The sequence below is a fragment of the Sturnus vulgaris genome, chromosome 30, assembly GCF_052056855.1.
Source record: "Sturnus vulgaris isolate bStuVul1 chromosome 30, bStuVul1.hap1, whole genome shotgun sequence".
Taxonomy (NCBI): Eukaryota; Metazoa; Chordata; class Aves; order Passeriformes; family Sturnidae; genus Sturnus; species Sturnus vulgaris.
In genome coordinates this window covers 953,238-968,954 of record NC_142272.1, presented here as the reverse complement: position 1 = coordinate 968,954, position 15,717 = coordinate 953,238, and the positions used below count along the sequence as shown (strand labels likewise).

Here is a 15,717-nt window from a genome sequence, read left to right as displayed (position 1 = left end):
TAGGATCGGGGGGTCCCAGTGGTCCCAGTAGGATCAGGGGTCCCAGTGTCCCATAGGATCGGGGGTCCCAGTAGGATCGGGGGTCCCATGGATTCCTGTAGGATCAGGGGTCAGTGTCCCATAGGATCAGGGGTCCCAATAGGATCAGGGGGTCCCAGTGTCCCATAGGATCGGGGGTCCCAGGGGTCCCATAGGATCAGGGGGTCCCAGTATCCCATAGGATCAGGGGGTCCCAGTGTCCCATAGGGTCGGGGGGTCCCAGTGTCCCATAGGATCGGGGGGTCCCAGGGGTTCCTGTAGGATCAGGGGTCCCAGTGTCCCATAGGATCGGGGGGTCCCAGTGTCCCATAGGATCGGGGGTCCCAGGGGTCCCAGCACTGTCCCCATTCCCCCTGACCCCATCCCAACCCTGCCCTCGCTGCCCCAGGAAGGCGCCGAGCCCGTAAAAGTTCCCAAATCTTTATGGCAGGAGGCACTTTCACACATCGGGCCATAAAACCCCGGGGCCATAAAACCCCGGGGCCATAAAACCCCGCTGACCTTCGAGCTGTGGGGCTGCAGGAACCTTCGGGCTGGGAGGATCCATGGGGGCCACAGAAACCTTTGGGGTCTGCAGAACCCCCTGGAGTCCATAAAATCCTTTTGGGGTCTGCAGAACCCCCTGGAGTCCATAAAATCCTTTTGGGGTCTGCAGAACCCCCTGGAGTCCATAAAATCCTTTTCGGGGCCATAAAATCCTTTTGGGGTTAATAGAACCCTTTGGAGTCCATAAAATCCCTTCAGGGGCCATAAAATCCTTTTGGGGTTTGTAACACTTTGGAGTCCATAAAATCCTTCCAGGGGCCATAAAATCCTTTTGGGGTCTGCAGGACCCATCGGGGTCTGTGCAGTCTTTTGGGGTCGGTAGAACCTGGGGTCTGCGGAATCTTTTGGGGCCCATAAAACCCTTTGGGAGGGGCCATAAAATCCTTTTGGGGTCTGCAGGACCCTTTGGGGTCTGTGGAACCCTTTGGGGTCCACAGACCCCTCTGACCCCCAGGGATCCCCGGTGTCCCTGGCACTCAGGGGGTGACGGGGACGGGGACACGGTGCCAGGCATTGCTGAGAACCCCCCTGTGTCCCCAATGTCCCCAATGTCCCAAAGTCCCCAATATTCCCAATGTCCCCAATGTCCCCAATGTCCCAATGGTGTCCCTTAGTGGGTGATGTCCCCAATGTCCCAGCTGTCCCCAATGTCCCCAGTGTCCCAAAGTCCCCAATGTCCCAATGATGTCCCTTAGTGGGTGATGTCTCTAATGTCCCCAGTGTCCCCAGTGTCCCAAAGTCCCCAATGTTCCAATGGTGTCCCTCAGTGGATGATGTCCCCAATGTCCCCAATGTCCCCAGCGTCTCAAAGTCCCCAATGCCGTCCCTTAGTGGGTGATGTCCCTGCTGTCCCTGCTGTCCCCAATTCCCCCAATGTCCCCAACGTCCCTCAGCGGGTGACAGTGACAGGGACGCGGTGCCAGGCGTTGCTCAGGACCCCTCGCAGGTTCCAGATGGCTCCCATGGATCCCCGATGTCCCAATGTCCCTGCTGTCCCCAATTCCCTCAGTGTCCCCGATGTCCCCGTGTCCCTGCTGTCCCCAATTCCCTCAGTGTCCCCGATGTCCCCGTGTCCCTCAGCGGGTGACAGTGACAGGGACGCGGTGCCAGGCGTTGCTCAGGACCCCTCGCAGGTTCCAGATGGCTCCCACGCTGTCGGGCTGCACGTTGTAGCTGCTGTCCACGGCCTTGCACACGATGTCGAGCCGGGCACCCTCGGGCGCCGCCGCCCGCAGCTCCCAGAGCGCCCAGGCCCAGCCCCGGCCCCGGAGCGGCCGCGGGGCCAGCTCGGCCACTCGCCACGTGCGGCCCCCGTCCAGCGACACGTCCACCTGCAGGGTGAGAACATTAATTAATTCGTTAATTGGTATATGGACATCCGGCCCCGTTCAGGGACACGTCCACCTGCAGGGAGTGATAGAGCTCGTCAGTATTAATTCATTAATTATCAGTATTAATTCATTAATTAGTATATAGATGTCCTGCCGCCGTCCAGCGACACGTCCGCCTGCCACGGAGTGAGAGAGTTCATCAGTATTGATTAATTAATGAATTAATTAGCACATAGATGGGGGGGGGAAATGGGGATGGGAAAATGGAGATGGGGAAAAGGGGATGGGGAACTGGGATGGACCGAAAATGGGGATGGGGAAATGGGGACGGGAAAAGGGAAATGGGACACGGGGATGGATGGAAAATGGAGATGGGGAAAGGGGATGGATGGAAAAGGGAGATGGATGGAAAACGGGGTGGAGCGGTCGGGAAAAGCGTCCGGAACCCCCAGGAGAAGCGGATGGAATTTGCGGGGAAAGCGAGAGGAGCGAGCGGACAGGAGAGGAGACGGGAGCGGAATCCCCGGGAGAACGGGGCGGGATTGCTGGGAAGAGCGAGAAGGAAAGCCGGGGTGAGCATCCCCCCTTCTCCCCGCTCCTCACTCACCCTGACCACCTCCCTTCCTCCCCCGCTCCACGCGTATCCCTTGACCGTGAGCTCCCCGGCGGGCACGGCCGCCCCGGGCCGCGGCTCGGTGATCGCCGACTGCACCGGCAGCTCCTGGATGGCCGGAGCGGCTCGGAAATCCACGGAATCCCAGTCCACGGACGGGCAGAACCCTTTGTAATCGTTCTGCTGCCAGTGGCTCTGGCTCTCGGACGGTGACACCACCACGCTCCGCAGCCACTTCACGCTCCGCGCCCCCACCACGCCGGGCACCAGCACCCGCACGGGGAAGCCGTGATCCCTCGGCAGCTCCTGCCCGTTCATCTCGTACGCCAGCAGCACCTCGGCCTCGGCGCTGAGCGCTCGTTTGAACGGGATGGACGCTCCGTACGGCGTCCCCGAAGCGTCCTCGTCCAAGCCCTCGAAGCACACGTGCCACTCGCCGTCCTCGTCGGTTCGCTCGCCGAAACCGGCGGCCAGCAGCACGTCGCGGAGCCGGGCTCCTCCCCAGCGAGCCGTGCTGATGGCGCCGATGTCCCAGGCCAGCCCCTTGACGGGTCGGACCCGGCTCATCTCGGATCTGCGGTTCCCGGCGCATTGCAGCGTGGCCGTCACTTCGTGTTTCGGGAAGCGCTGGCGCAGCTCCGACAGCGACAGCGACAGCGCGCGGCCGCCGGGACCCTCGACGCGCAGCCGGTACGAGCCCGGATCCACGGAGGGCACCGGGAGGTGGTTGCGGGTGAAGAAAAGCTCGTTGGGGGTCAGGAAACTCTGGGTCAGCAGCTCCGGGGGCGGCTCGGCGTTAAAAGGCTTCAAGCTGTTCACCCGCAGCGCCGGGTGGCGAGGAGGGTCCCCGGCGAACGGGTCCTTGATGTCCCCCGCGGGTGGCGCGGAGTCCTCGGGGCTCAGCTCGCCCACTTTGTAGTCACGGAGCAGCTCCAGCACGTGGGGCTGGCTGTGAACGGCGTAAAGAGCCCAAAAAGGCTCCAAAGCCCCCCCGGCCGCCAGCAGGATTTTGTCCGGTCCCCCCGGGTGCAGCTCCACGAAATCGGTGACATCGAAGACCTCGGTGCCGTAGGTGACCCACACGCGGTCGCTCGGGGTGCGGTGCCGCGCCACCTCGGCCCGGCTGTAACGGGGGTACTGCGGGGCGGGGGTGGCCTCGGCGGCCTGGGCGATCTGGGGGGCACCGGGGGGGTCAGAGGGATCCCCCCCGTGCCCCCCGGGATCCCCCCCGTGCCCCCCGGGATCCCCATTTCCCGGTGCCACCCCCGTTCTGGGTTCTCGCTGTCCCGGTGCCACCTCCTCCCCAGTAGTCCCCCCCCCGTCCCGGTGCCACCCCCTTCCCTCGGGATCCACCCCCCGGTGCCATCCCCCTCCCGGTTCCCGCTGTCCCCATGTCACCTCTCATCGGGATCCGCCCCTCAGGTGCCGCCTCCCGCCAGGATCCAACCCCACCCTCGGTGTCCCCGTCTCACGGAAGGACCCCGAGGTGTCACCGCCCTCCCCCGGTGCCGCCACCCCCGGTGTCGCTCACCCTCCGCCGCCGCTCTCCGTAGGCCAGGACGGCCCCGAGCCCGAGCAGCGCCGCCAGCACCGGGGCCGCTCCCCGGTGTCCCCCCGGGGCCGCTCCTCGGTGTCCCCCCGGCTCCGCTCCCCGGTGTCCCCCCGGCTCCGCTCCTCGGTGTCCCCCCGGCTCCGCTCCTCGGTGTCCCCCCGGGGCCGCTCCCCGGTGTCCCCCCGGGTCTGCGCTACCGGCGGCCAACCGGGAGCAGCCACGGGGCAGCTGCATCAGCGGCGGGAGCCTGCGGGGACAGCGGGGTCACAGAGGTCCTCTGGGGACAGGGGACACCGGGGGGACACCGGGGGGACACCGGGGACGCTCCTACCTGCGGCCGGTCATGGTCCGGAGCAGCAGCATCGCGGCGGCGGCGGCGGCGGGACGGGAGAGCGCGGCTGGGGCGGGCACCGGGACCGGGACCGGGACTCGACCCCCGGTGAGGCTGCGGGGGAAAGCGACAATCAGGGACCTCGGCCGCGACACAACCGCGCCCGGTTCCCCGCTCCGGTTGTGCGCCAGGAGCCCGAGCGTGGTCCCGGTTCTCCCTCCCGATTGTCCCCAGCCCGGTCCCGATTGTCCCCAGCCCGGTTGATCCCGCTTGTTCCCAGCCCAGTCCGGTCCCGGTTCTCTCTCCCGGCAGCCCCAGTCCGGTCCCGGTTATTCCCAGCCCGGTCGATCCCGGTTGTTTTCCCCTCAGCGCGGTCCCGGTTGTCCCCAGCCCAGTCCGGTCGGTCCCAGTTCTGTCCCTCTCCAGCTCCAGCCCGGTCCCGGTTGTCCCCAAGTCCCCAGCCCGGTCCCGGTCGTCCCCGCCGTAGGCCCAGACCGGTCCCTGTTGTGTCCCCAAACCCTCCCGGTCCCGGTTGTTTTCCCGCCAAGTCCAGCACGGTCCCCGTTCTCCCTCCCCTCAGGCCCATCCCGATCCCCCATTCCCACCCCGGTTCCGGTTGTCCCCATTCCCACCCCGGTCCCGGTACCGGTTGTCCCCGCCGCGCACCTGCGTAACGGTGCCGGTCCCGCGATGTCCCTGCGGGAGCGGCCCTTTTAAGAGGGGGGCGATGGGCGTGGCCTCGGGGAGGGCGCGACCCTCTGGCCACGCCCCCTCTGTTTACTTTAACGGGGGCCCAGTGGGCGTGGCCTGACTCAGGGTGGGCCCCACCAGCGCCGCCTTAAAGCGGCAACACCGCCCGAAGCACCGCGGGGGTCTTAAAGCGGCCACGCGGATTTAAAGGGGCAGCGCCGCTCCCGAATTTCCCGGTGGGAATTTTGGGGGAAAAAACGGCAAAAACCGGCAAAAAGTAAGAGCCGCCAGGCAGCTGCGAGCTCTGATAAGCGTTATCAGGGCAGGGCCGCGATCTGGCAGCGGGCGCTGGCACCGGGTGGCCCCGGTGTTGTTGCCACGTCCCCTCCCTGAGCACACAAAAAATTGGGAATTTTTGGTTTTTTGGATTTTTTTTTTTTTTTGTCCGTGTTTTTTGTCCTTGTTCGGTTTTTTTTTTTTTTTTTTTTTTTTTTACTTTACATTAAATACATGGGTAAATCAGCGACCCGAGGTTGTGGTTACCACGATTGTTATTTCACCGCGAGGAGGGAGGAGCTTCCCAAAGCAAGGAAAAAACCGAAATAAAATAAAAATCAAATCAAATCAGAGAAAAAAAAAAAAAAAGCCGGAAAAAAAAGGAAAATTAAAGAAAAAAAAAGAAAAAAGAGCGACAGGAGCTGCAGTGTCCCCGTTTGGTCCAGGGCTGGGACATGGAGGGGCCACCACTTTGGGGACATCGATGTCACCGATTCCAGAGGCTCTGGAGCACCGGGAATGTCCCCAGGGTGTCCCCGGGAATGTCCCCCAGGGTGTCCCCGGGAATGTCCCCAAGGTGTCCCCGGGGGTGGGGACAGGGCCAGGACCCTGCAGGCTCTGTCACCACTTTGGGGACATCGATGTCACCGATTCCAGAGGCTCTGGAGCACCGGGAATGTCCCCAAGGTGTCCCCGGGAATGTCCCCAAGGTGTCCCCAGGGTGTCCCCAAGGTGTCCCCGGGGGCTTCATACGGGACCGGGTCCCTCCACCCCACAGCCGCCACCCCCCACGCCTGGGGGGACAATTCCGGGTGTCCCCAAATTTTGGGGTGTCCCCACTGGGCAGGGTGGGGACATCGAGGGTGCAGAAGGGACAAGGACAAAGGGCAGGGGGGTGGCACCGCTGTCCCCCTCGCTGGGGACACGGGGACAGGACCGAGGGGACATTTGACCATAAAGTGCAAACTGGGACAGCCCCAGGACGGGGACAGGGACAAACTGGGGGGCACTGGGAGGGGACTGGGGGTGGCACCTGAGGGGTGGCCATCACTGGGACCACCAGGGGACATCGAGGCCACAATGGCTGGGACCACCAGGGGACATCACTGGGGGCCAGGACCACCAGGGGACATTGAGGCCACCACTGGGACCACCAGGGGACATCGAGGCCACCATGATTGGGACCAGCTGGGGACATTGTGGCCACCACTGGGACCACCTGGGGCCATCACTGGGGGCCAGGAGCACCAGGGGACATCGAGGCCACCATGGCTGGGACCAGTTGAGGCCATCACTGGGGGCCAGGACCACTTGGGGGGACATTGTGGCTACCCTTGGGACCACCAGGGGACATCGAGGCCACCTTTGGGACCACCAGGGGACATCACTGGGGGCCAGGACCACTTGGGGGACATCGAGGCCACCCCTGGGACCACCAGAGGATGTCACCTGGTGAGTGACCATGGCCGGGATCATTGGGGACATCACCCAAGGGGCCACCCCAGGTGCCAGGACAGGGTCCCCTCGGTGTCCCCAAAGGTCCCCAGGCACTTGGGATCCCCCGGCCGAGGCCACCGGGGGGCGCTGCAGCTCCTGTCCCCAAGGGGAACAATGAAAATCCCGCAGGAATTCGGTGCCGGGCCCCGGGGAAATCCATCCCGGGGGGTCTGTGGGACCCCCAGATCCCGGGGGGGGATCCCGGGGGGGATCCTGGGGGGTCCCGGGGGGATCAGAGCGTCCCAGGCCCCGGGGATCCCGCGGGGACGGACGGACACACCGGGGATCCTCGGGAGTCCAGTCCCGGCCGAGCCGGCCCCGCTGCCTCGGGACAGGGATGGGGGCCTGGGAGAGGGATCCGGGGGGATCTGCAGGATCCAGCTGGGGTCTGGAGCGTCCAGGAGGAATCTGCAGGGTCCAGGTGGGGTCTGGAGCATCTGTGTGAGATCTGGAGGGTCCAAGAGGAATCTGGAGGGTCCAGGTGGGATCTGGTGGGTCCTGGTGGAGTCTGGAGAATCCAGGAGAGATCTGGAGGATCCTGGTGGAGCCTGGAGTATCTGTGTGAGATCTGGAGGGTCCAGGGGGGATCTGGAGGGTCCAGGTGGGGTCTGGAGAATCCAGGAGAGATCTGCAGGATCCAGGAGGGATCTGGTGGGTCCTGGTGGAGCCTGGAACATCTGTGTGAGATCTGGAGGGTCCAGGAGGGGTCTGGTGGAGCTCGATGGGATCTGGAGAATCTGTGTGGGATCTGGTGGATCCCAGAGGAGTCTGGATTATCTGCGTGAGATCTGGATGATCCAGGAGGGATCTGGAGGGTCCAGGAGGGGTCTGGTGGAGCCAGGCGGGATCTGGAGGATCCAGGTGGGATCTGGTGCTGAGGGGGATCCTCGGAAGCTTCAAAAGGTGCAGGGAGAGGAGCTCGGGGAGACTCCCAGGGCCAGGATGGAGCCAGGCTGGGATCTGGGCTGGGATCTGGGCTGGATCCAGGCTCATTCCTGGTGAGATCCAGGTTCATTCCTGATGGGATCTGGGCTGGATCCTGGCTGGGATCTGGGCTGGATCCTGGCTGACTCCTGGTGAGAACCTGGTTGATTCCTGGCGAGATCCAGGCTGCATCCTGGGACTGGAATCCTCCCTGTAACCTGGCTGGATCCCAGTGGATCCCTCAGTTGCTGTAGCACAGGCCCTGGCCCTGCAGGCTGTGACCCTGGAGTTGGGCTGGATCCCAACTTGATCCCACTGGATCCCACCTGGAGTTGGGCTGGATCCTGGTTCGATGCCATCTCGATCCTGGCTGGATTGGGGCTGGATCCCAACTTGATCCTGTTGGGTCCTGTGGGATTCCTCAGGTGCTGCAGCACTGCAGGCTGGACCTGGGTCAATCCTGGCTGGACCTGGGTCAATCCTGGTGGATCCTGGCTGGATCTGGGGTCAATCCTGGTGGATCTGGGTTCAGTCCTGGCTGGACCTGGGTCAATCCTGGCTGGACCTGGGTCAATCCTGGCTGGACCTGGGTCAATCCTGGCTGGATCTGGGTCCAATCCTGGCTGGATCTGGGTTCAGTCCTGGCTGGACCTGGGTCAATCCTGGCTGGACCTGGGTCAATCCTGGCTGGACCTGGGTCAATCCTGGCTGGATCTGGGTTCAATCCTGGCTGGATCTGGGTCAATCCTGGCTGGATCTGGGTTCAGTCCTGGCTGGACCTGGGTCAATCCTGGCTGGATCTGGGTCCAGTCCTGGCTGGATCTGGGTCCAATCCTGGCTGGATCAGGGTCCAATCCTGGCTGGATCTGGGTCCAATCCTGGCTGGATCCTGGATGGATCTGGGTTCAATCCTGGCTGGATTTGGGTTCAATCCTGTCTGTGATCCCCCAGGACCCCCAGGATCCCTCAGCTGCTGCAGCACTGGGTCCTGTGGGCTGGATCTGGGTTCAATCCTGGTGGATCCTGTCTGTGACCCCCCAGGATCCCCCAGGACCCCTCAGTTGCTGCAGCACTGCCCCCGGCCCTGCGGGCTGGATTTGGGTTCAATCCTGTCTGGATCTGGGTTCAATCCTGGTGGATCCTGGCTGGATTTGGGTTCAATCCTGGCTGGATCTGGGTTCAATCCTGGTGGATCCTGGCTGGATTTGGGTTCAATCCTGGCTGGATCCTGTCTGTGACCCCCCAGGACCCCTCAGTTGCTGCAGCACTGCCCCCGGCCCTGCGGGCTCTGCTCACTCAGGTCCACGCCCCGGCCCCGGCCCCCGGCGCTGCTCGTGCTCTGGGGCTCCGTCTTTGGCAGCTTTCTTGGCTGCAACGGGGAAATCTGGGTCAGTTGGGGTCCTTTGGGGTCATTTGGGGTGGTTTGGGATGGTGTGGGGTGATTTGGGATCATTTGGGGTTACTTGGGTCAGTTCGGGGTTATTTGGGATGGTTTGGGGTCATTTCGGGATCATTTGGGGTCATTTGGGGTCGTTTGGGATGGTTTGGGATGGTTTGGGATCATTTGGGATGGTTTGGGATGGTTTGGGGTCTTTTGGGGTGGTTTGGGGTCTTTTGGGGTTGTTTAGAACGGGCTGAGGATGACTCAGGGTTATTTGGGAACATTCGGGCACCCCCAACCCCCCCAGACCCCTCTGAGACCCCCCCAGACCCCTGTGAGACCCCCCCAGACCTCCCTGAATCCCCTCAGAGCCCCCCCACACACCCCCCAGACCCCTCTGAGAGCCCCCAGACCCCTCTGAGACACCCTCAAACCCCTTTGAGAGCCCCCCAGACCCCTCTGAGTGCCCCCCAGACCCCTCTGAGACACCCTCAAACCCCTTTGAGAGCCCCCCAGACCCCTCTGAGTGCCCCCCAGGCCCCTCTCAGACCCCCCCAGGCCCCTGTCAGACCCCCCCAGGCCCCTCTCAGACCCCCCCAGACCCCCGTGAGACCCCCCCCAGGCCCCTCTCAGACCCCCCAGGCCCTGTGAGACCCCCCAGGCCCCTCTCAGACCCCCCCAGGCCCCTCTCAGACCCCCCAGGCCCCTCTGAGAGCCCCCCAGACCCCTCTCAGACCCCCCCAGGCCCCTCTCAGACCCCCCCAGGCCCCTGTGAGACCCCCCAGGCCCCTCTCAGACCCCCCAGGCCCCTCTCAGACCCCCCCAGGCCCCTCTCAGACCCCCCCCAGGCCCCTGTGAGACCCCCCAGGCCCCTGTGAGACCCCCCAGGCCCCTCTCAGACCCCCCCCAGGCCCCTCTCAGACCCCCCCAGGCCCCTCTCAGACCCCCCCAGGCCCCTGTGAGACCCCCCAGGCCCCTCTCAGACCCCCCAGGCCCCTCTCAGACCCCCCCAGGCCCCTCTCAGACCCCCCCAGGCCCCTCTGAGACCCCCCCAGACCCCTCTCAGACCCCCCCAGGCCCCTGTGAGACCCCCCAGGCCCCATTTCCCTCACCAATGGCCAGGAACAGGTCGTTGACGTTCATGGCTGTCTTGGCCGAGGTCTCCATGAACAGCAGGCTGTTGTCATCAGCGTAGGCCTGGGCTTCCTGCAGCACACAGGCACCAAAAACCCCCAAAATCCTCCAGGAACTGCCCAAAAACATCCCCAGGAACTCCCAAAAAATCCTCCAGGAACTGCCCAAAAACATCCCCAGGAACTCCCAAAAAATCCTCCAGGAACTCCCCCAAAACATCCCCAGGAACTCCCAAAAAATCCTCCAGGAACTCCCAAAAAATCCTACAGGGACTGCCCAAAAACACCCCCAGGAACTCCCAAAAAATCCTCCAGGAACTCCCAAAAAATCCTACAGGGACTGCCCAAAAAATCCTACAGGAACTCCCAAAAAGTCCTCCAGGAAATCCCAAAAAATCCTCCAGGAAATCCCAAAAAAACTTCCAGGAACTCCCAAAAACATCCCTAGGAACTCCCCAAAAAATCCTCCAGGAACTCCCAAAAAATCCTCCAGGAACTCCCAAAAAATCCTCCAGGAACTCCCAAAAAATCCTCCAGGAACTCCCAAAAAATCCTACAGGGACTGCCCAAAAACATCCCCAGGAACTCCCAAAAAATCCTCCAGGAAATCCCAAAAAATCCTCCAGGAACTGCCCAAAAACATCCCCAGGAACTGCCCAGAAAAACCCAGAAACTCCCCAAAAAACCCCTCAGAAACTCCAAAAAAAAACCCAGAAACTCCCCCAAAAAACCCCAGAAACTCCCCAAAAAACCCCAGAAACTCCCCAAAAACGCCTCCAGAAACTCCCCCAAAAACCCCAACAACGCCCCAAAAACACCTCGGAAAATAAAAAAAACAAACCAGGAACTCCCCCAAAAAAACCCCAGAAACTCCTCAAAACATCCCCAGAAACTCCCCCAAAAAAACTTCAAGAACTCCCAAAAACATCCTTAGGATCTTCCAAAAAAACCCCATAAATTCCAAAAAAAACCTCAGAAATTCCCCCCAAAAAATCCAGAATTTCCCACAAAAATCCCAGAAATCCCCCCAAAAACCCCAGAAATTCCCAGAAAACCCCAGGAATTCCCAAAGAAACCCCCAGGAATTAACAAAAAACCCACAGAAATTCCTAAAAAAAAAACCCAGAAATTCCTAAAAAAATCCCAGAAATTCCTAAAAAAATCCCAGAAATTCCCCCCAAAAATCCCAGAAATTCCCGGAAAACCCCAGAAGTTCCCAAAATATCCCAGGAATTCCCAAAAAAAATCGCAGAAATTTCCCAAAAAATCGCAGAAATTCTGAAAAAAATCCTAGAAACTCCAAAAAAAAAAAATCCCAGAAATTCCAAAAAAAACCCACAGAAATTCCCCAAAAATTCCCAGAATTTCCCAAAAAATCCCAGAATTTCCCCAAAAAATCCCAGAATTCCCTAAAATCCCCCCCGGCATTGGCATTTCCAGGCTCACCTCGTACTCCACCATTCTCTTGCTGGCCAGGTCTGCCTTGTTCCCGGCCAGGGCGATGACGATGATGGGGCTGGCCTGGCGCTGCAGCTCCTTCACCCAGCCCCGGGCACGGGCAAACGTCTCCTGGGGAGGGGGCTGCACCCTCAGACCCCTCCCCGAATACCCTGAGACCCCTCCTCAAATACACTGAGACCCCTCCCCAAATACACTGAGACCCCTCCTCAAAAATCCTGAGAGCCCTGAGATCCCCAGACCCCCCTGCAGCTCCTTCACCCAGCCCCGGGCACGGGCAAACGTCTCCTGGGGAGGGGGCTGCACCCTCAGACCCCTCCCCGAATACCCTGAGACCCCTCCTCAAATACACTGAGACCCCTCCCCAAATACACTGAGACCCCTCCTCAAAAATCCTGAGAGCCCTGAGATCCCCAGACCCCCCTGCAGCTCCTTCACCCAGCCCCGGGCACGGGCAAACGTCTCCTGGGGAGGGGGCTGCACCCTCAGACCCCTCCTCAAATACCCTGAGACCCCTCCTCAAATACCCTGAGACCCCTCCCCAAAAACCCTGAAACCTCTGAGACCCCTCCTCAAATTCCCTGGGACCCCTCCCTCAGAAATCCTGAGAGCCCCAGATCCTCCTGCAGCTCCTTCACCCAGCCCCGGGCACAGGAAATGTCTCATGGGGAGGGGATTGCACCCTCAGACCCCTCCCCAAATTCCCTGAGACCTCTGAGACCCCTCCCCAAATACCCTGGGACCCCTCCTCAATTATACTGGGACCCCTCAGAACCCCCTGGAGCTCCCCAAACCCCTCAAAATCTCCCCAAACCCGGTTGGTGATGTCACAGACCACGATGGCAACACCCTGGTAATATCCCCTGAGACCCTTCAGGACCTCCCCAAAATCCCCTGAGACCCCCAAACACCTCAAGACCCCCCAAAAACCCCTCAGGACCCCCAAAAAACCTGGTTGGTGATGTCATAGACCACGATGGCAGCCTGGGCCCCCCCGGTAGTACATGGGGGCCAGGCTGTGGTAGCGCTCCTGCCCCGCCGTGTCCCAGATCTCAAACTTCACCGTGGTGTCATCCAGGCACACGGACTGCGTCAGGAACGCCGCTGGGGACACAGAGTGTCACCACAGTGTCACCACAGTGTCACCAGAGTGTCACCATCCCACCCACAGAGCCATCACTGTGCCACCAACCCAGCCAGGGACACCCTCAGTGCACCCCAAACCCAGCCAGGGACACGGACTGTGTCAGGAACGCCGCTGGGGGGACACAGAGTGTCACCACAGTGTCACCAGAGTGTCACCAGGGTGTCACCATCCCACCCACAGAGCCATCACTGTGCCACCAACCCGGCCAGGGACACCCTCAGTGCATCCCAAACCCAGCCAGGGACACGGACTGGCGTCAGGAACGCCGCTGGGGAGACCAAAAAGTGTCACCAGAGTGTCACCAGGGTGTCACCACAGTGTCACCATCCCACCCACAGAGCCATCACTGTGCCACCAACCCAGCCAGGGACACCTCTGAGTGACCACCAAACCCAGCCAGAAACACGGACTGTGTCAGGAACGCCGCTGGGGAGACCAAAAAGTGTCACCAGAGTGTCACCAGGGTGTCACCAACCCAGCCATGGACAGCCCAGGGTGTCACCAGACTGTCCCCAACCTGTCCAGGGACACCTCAGGGTGTCCTCAACCCTTCCAAAAAGCTCTCCCTGCCACCCCAAATCCCACCCAGGACAGCCCCAAAGCCCTTTGGGACCCCCCAGAGCCCTTTGGGACCCCCCCAGAGCCCCTTTGGGACAGCTCCAGACCCCTGTGGGACCCCCAGTTCATCACCAATGGTGCTCTGCTGGTACTCGTGGAACTGACCCTTGAAGCCCACACCCCAAATCCCACTCTGCACTCACACCAAATCCCACCCCGGACCCCCCCAGAGCCCTTTGGGACCCTCCCAGACCCCCGTGGGACCCCCCCAGAGCCCTTTGGGACCCGCCTAGACCCCCGTGGGACCCCCCCGAGCCCAGCTCACCGCCGATGGTGCTCTCCTGGTACTCGTGGAACTGGCCCTTGACGAAGCGCAGCACCAGGCTGGATTTGCCCACGGCCGACTCTCCCAGCAGCACCAGTTTGAACTGGCAGATCTTACTGGGCTGCGAGTGCCCATTGGGCCGCTGGGCCCCGCGCCCGGCCATGGCCCCCGAGCCACCGCAGGCTGGGACCGGCTGGGACCACCTGGGACCAGTTAGGACCAGTTAGGACCGGCTGGGATGGGCTGGGACCGGCTGGGATGGGCTGGGACCAGTTGGGACGGGCTGGGACCAGCTGGGATCGGCTCCCACCGTGATCCTGTGGGGACAAGAATGGGTCTGTTGGGATTGACCACTGGGATGGGACTGACCAGTGGGATGGGATCATGATACTGGGATGGGATCACCCCACTGGGATGGGATCATGATACTGGGATGGGATCATCACACTGTGATGGGATCACCCCACTGGGATCAACCTTCCAGGATGGGATCACCAAGCTGGGTGATTGGGATCCAAATTCAGGGGGAGCCTCAGTTCTGGGCAAGGATCCCAGATTCCAGGGGATCCCAAAACCTGGGTGAGCCTTAGTTCAGGGAGCCCCAAGTCCAAGGAATCCCAAATTGTGGGTGAGGCCTGGTTCTGGTTCTGGGGGAGCCTGGATTCTGAGAGATCCCAAATTCTGGAGAAGACTCAGGTCTGGAAAATCCCAAATTCTTGGAAAGCCTTGGATCTGAGGGAGGCCCCAAATTCTGGGGGAAGCTCAGTTCTGCAGGATCCCAAATTCCAGAGAATCCAAACTTCGGGGGGAGCCCCAATTCCAAGGAATCCCAAACTCTGGGGGCGTCTCAGTCCTGGACAATCCCAAATCCTGGTGGAACCCAAATTCTGAGCAATCTCAGATTCCAGGGAATCCAAATCCCGGGGACAATCCATAACGAGGAGGAGAAACACCCCCAGAACGGAAAAGAGAAAGGGAAAAGCCCTAAAACAGCGAGGAAAACATTCCCAAAATAGCAACGAGAGCGGAAAAACAACCCAATAATGGGGAGGGAGCCGAAAAAATGCCCCCAAAATGGGGGAAGCCCCTCATAACGAAGCAGTGCCGCTCCCCTCAACCCCAACCCGGCCAGGCCGCGACTCCTCCGGGGGATCCCGGCCCGGAAACCGCCCCGGGATGAGGCGGCCGCGGCTCCTCAGGCCTCAAACCCCCTCCCCAAATCCCCACCGGGGGGGGGTCCCGCCCTCAGAGCCCTCAGCGCCCCGGGCCCGGCGCTGCGCGGTCCCTCCCGCTTGCCCTCGGTGCCCGTTGCCCTCAGTGCCCGGTGCCGCCCCCGGAGCGTTCCCGGTCCCTCCGGGCCCTCCCCCCGGTACCTCCGGGCCCTCCCGGCGCGGCCCCGAGCGCACAAACAGCGGCTCCGCCAAGCCCTCACGGAGGGGGCGGGACTAAGAGGAGCTTCCACCAATCAGCGCAGAGCCCGCCTTCGCGCTCCGCCAATGGGGTGTGAGAAGGGCACCGCCCCTCCAAGCTCCACCAATAGGCGGGTAGCAAAAAGGTGATTGACAGCACGGCGACCAATAGGAAGGAAAAGAGAGCATAGCCAATGGAGAGGCAGGGAGGTGGGGTTTGGAGTGATTGACACGGCAGGTACCCAATGGGAAGCGGAGACACGAGGGAGGGCGGGACAGACAACAAATAAGGTGACCGGAGGAGGCGGACCCCACCGGCAGCATCAGCCAATGGAAAGGCGCGTGTGATGAGGCATCACCCAATCAATGGAGGCGCTGGCTGTGATTGACAGCGGGGGCCGCCGGGAGCGCTCCAGCTGGGGGCGGGACCAGGGCGGACCAATCAGAGCGCTCTGATGGCGCTGTGGGCGGAGCCATAAATAGGGCGTGGCCTGCGGGTGAGGGGGG

General features: G+C 61.8%; 2 protein-coding genes across 3 annotated transcripts; both read right to left on the bottom strand.

Annotated features, from left to right (window-relative positions):
* Positions 1–443: 443 nt before the first annotated feature.
* Positions 444–5,135, bottom strand: SUOX (sulfite oxidase). Of its 2 annotated transcripts, none has more exons than XM_088180782.1 (5): positions 5,079–5,135; positions 4,413–4,526; positions 4,061–4,328; positions 2,524–3,702; positions 444–1,916 (listed from the first exon to the last, which is right to left on the bottom strand). In XM_088180782.1, exons 2-5 carry the CDS (start codon positions 4,442–4,444, stop codon positions 1,662–1,664), a joined length of 1,734 nt encoding a protein of 577 aa, XP_088036908.1. In that variant the 5' UTR covers positions 4,445–4,526; positions 5,079–5,135; the 3' UTR covers positions 444–1,661. The 2 variants fall into 2 exon arrangements, with proteins under 2 accessions (XP_088036908.1, XP_088036911.1); XM_088180785.1 differs by lacking the exon at positions 5,079–5,135 and adding an exon at positions 5,059–5,077.
* Positions 5,136–5,570: 435 nt separating this feature from the next.
* On the bottom strand, positions 5,571–15,242 carry RAB5B (RAB5B, member RAS oncogene family). The gene is given in 8 exon segments (XM_088180846.1): positions 5,571–8,248; positions 8,579–9,167; positions 10,293–10,386; positions 11,760–11,882; positions 12,723–12,764; positions 12,766–12,875; positions 13,802–14,118; positions 15,175–15,242. Coding segments are annotated over 6 exon segments (648 nt in total). The 5' UTR covers positions 13,965–14,118; positions 15,175–15,242; the 3' UTR covers positions 5,571–8,248; positions 8,579–9,051.
* Between the last annotated feature and the right edge of the window lie 475 nt (positions 15,243–15,717).

Bases quoted from the DNA above. Each gene is read 5' to 3' on its own strand.
- SUOX (XM_088180782.1), bottom strand. From the start codon at position 4,444: ATGCTGCTGCTCCGGACCATGACCGGCCGCAG. The intron at 4,329-4,412 runs GTAGGAGCGTCC...CTGTCCCCGCAG, and splicing joins CGGACCATGACCGGCCGCAG to GCTCCCGCCGCTGATGCAGC. The intron at 1,917-2,523 runs GTGAGTGAGGAG...CTCACCCTGCAG, and splicing joins GAGGAAGGGAGGTGGTCAGG to GTGGACGTGTCGCTGGACGG.